We start from the raw sequence: 417 nt of genomic DNA, 5'->3' as shown, positions 1-417 counted from the left end.
CGGATGAACAGCGTATAAACACGTCCCGCCATGAAGAGTAGAGGGTAGACAATAGACACCCTCATGCATAAGTAGATTTTCATTCATACTATCGACATAAGCCATTGGAGGGCAAGGTGGGTAGTTAGCTTGATGAGGCGGTGGGTCACGCAACACCTGGGGATCAGCTGTTCCATCCCGGAGGCCGTATAACAGCTGGTGCTTTCCTCGAACCATCTGGATCATGTCTTGGCCTGTGGATTTTCCGCCAGCTGTTTTTGGGTTGTGTGAACAGAAAAGAAAATTAATAAGGATAGATGGAATTAAAGAAGAGATAGGTAGAAATACCCGTTTAATATCCGTTTATAGCATAATTAGAGATATTTCGTTTATTCTCGATATTTCTAATCACTAGTTGTTTCTGTTAAGCGTAGTGTA

General features: G+C 42.7%; 1 protein-coding gene across 1 annotated transcript in view; it reads right to left on the bottom strand.

Annotated features, from left to right (window-relative positions):
• LOC119594835 overlaps window positions 1-225 on the bottom strand; it is an 8,548-nt gene extending 8,323 nt beyond the window's left edge. The window contains exon 1 of the mRNA XM_037943921.1: window positions 90-225. Within this exon, the coding sequence (XP_037799849.1) occupies window positions 90-225 (136 nt within the window). The remainder of the gene's footprint in view (window positions 1-89) is intronic.
• Between the last annotated feature and the right edge of the window lie 192 nt (window positions 226-417).

This window comes from Penaeus monodon, chromosome 34, assembly GCF_015228065.2.
Source record: "Penaeus monodon isolate SGIC_2016 chromosome 34, NSTDA_Pmon_1, whole genome shotgun sequence".
Taxonomy (NCBI): domain Eukaryota; kingdom Metazoa; phylum Arthropoda; class Malacostraca; order Decapoda; family Penaeidae; genus Penaeus; species Penaeus monodon.
This window is presented reverse-complemented; position numbering and strand designations above follow the sequence as displayed.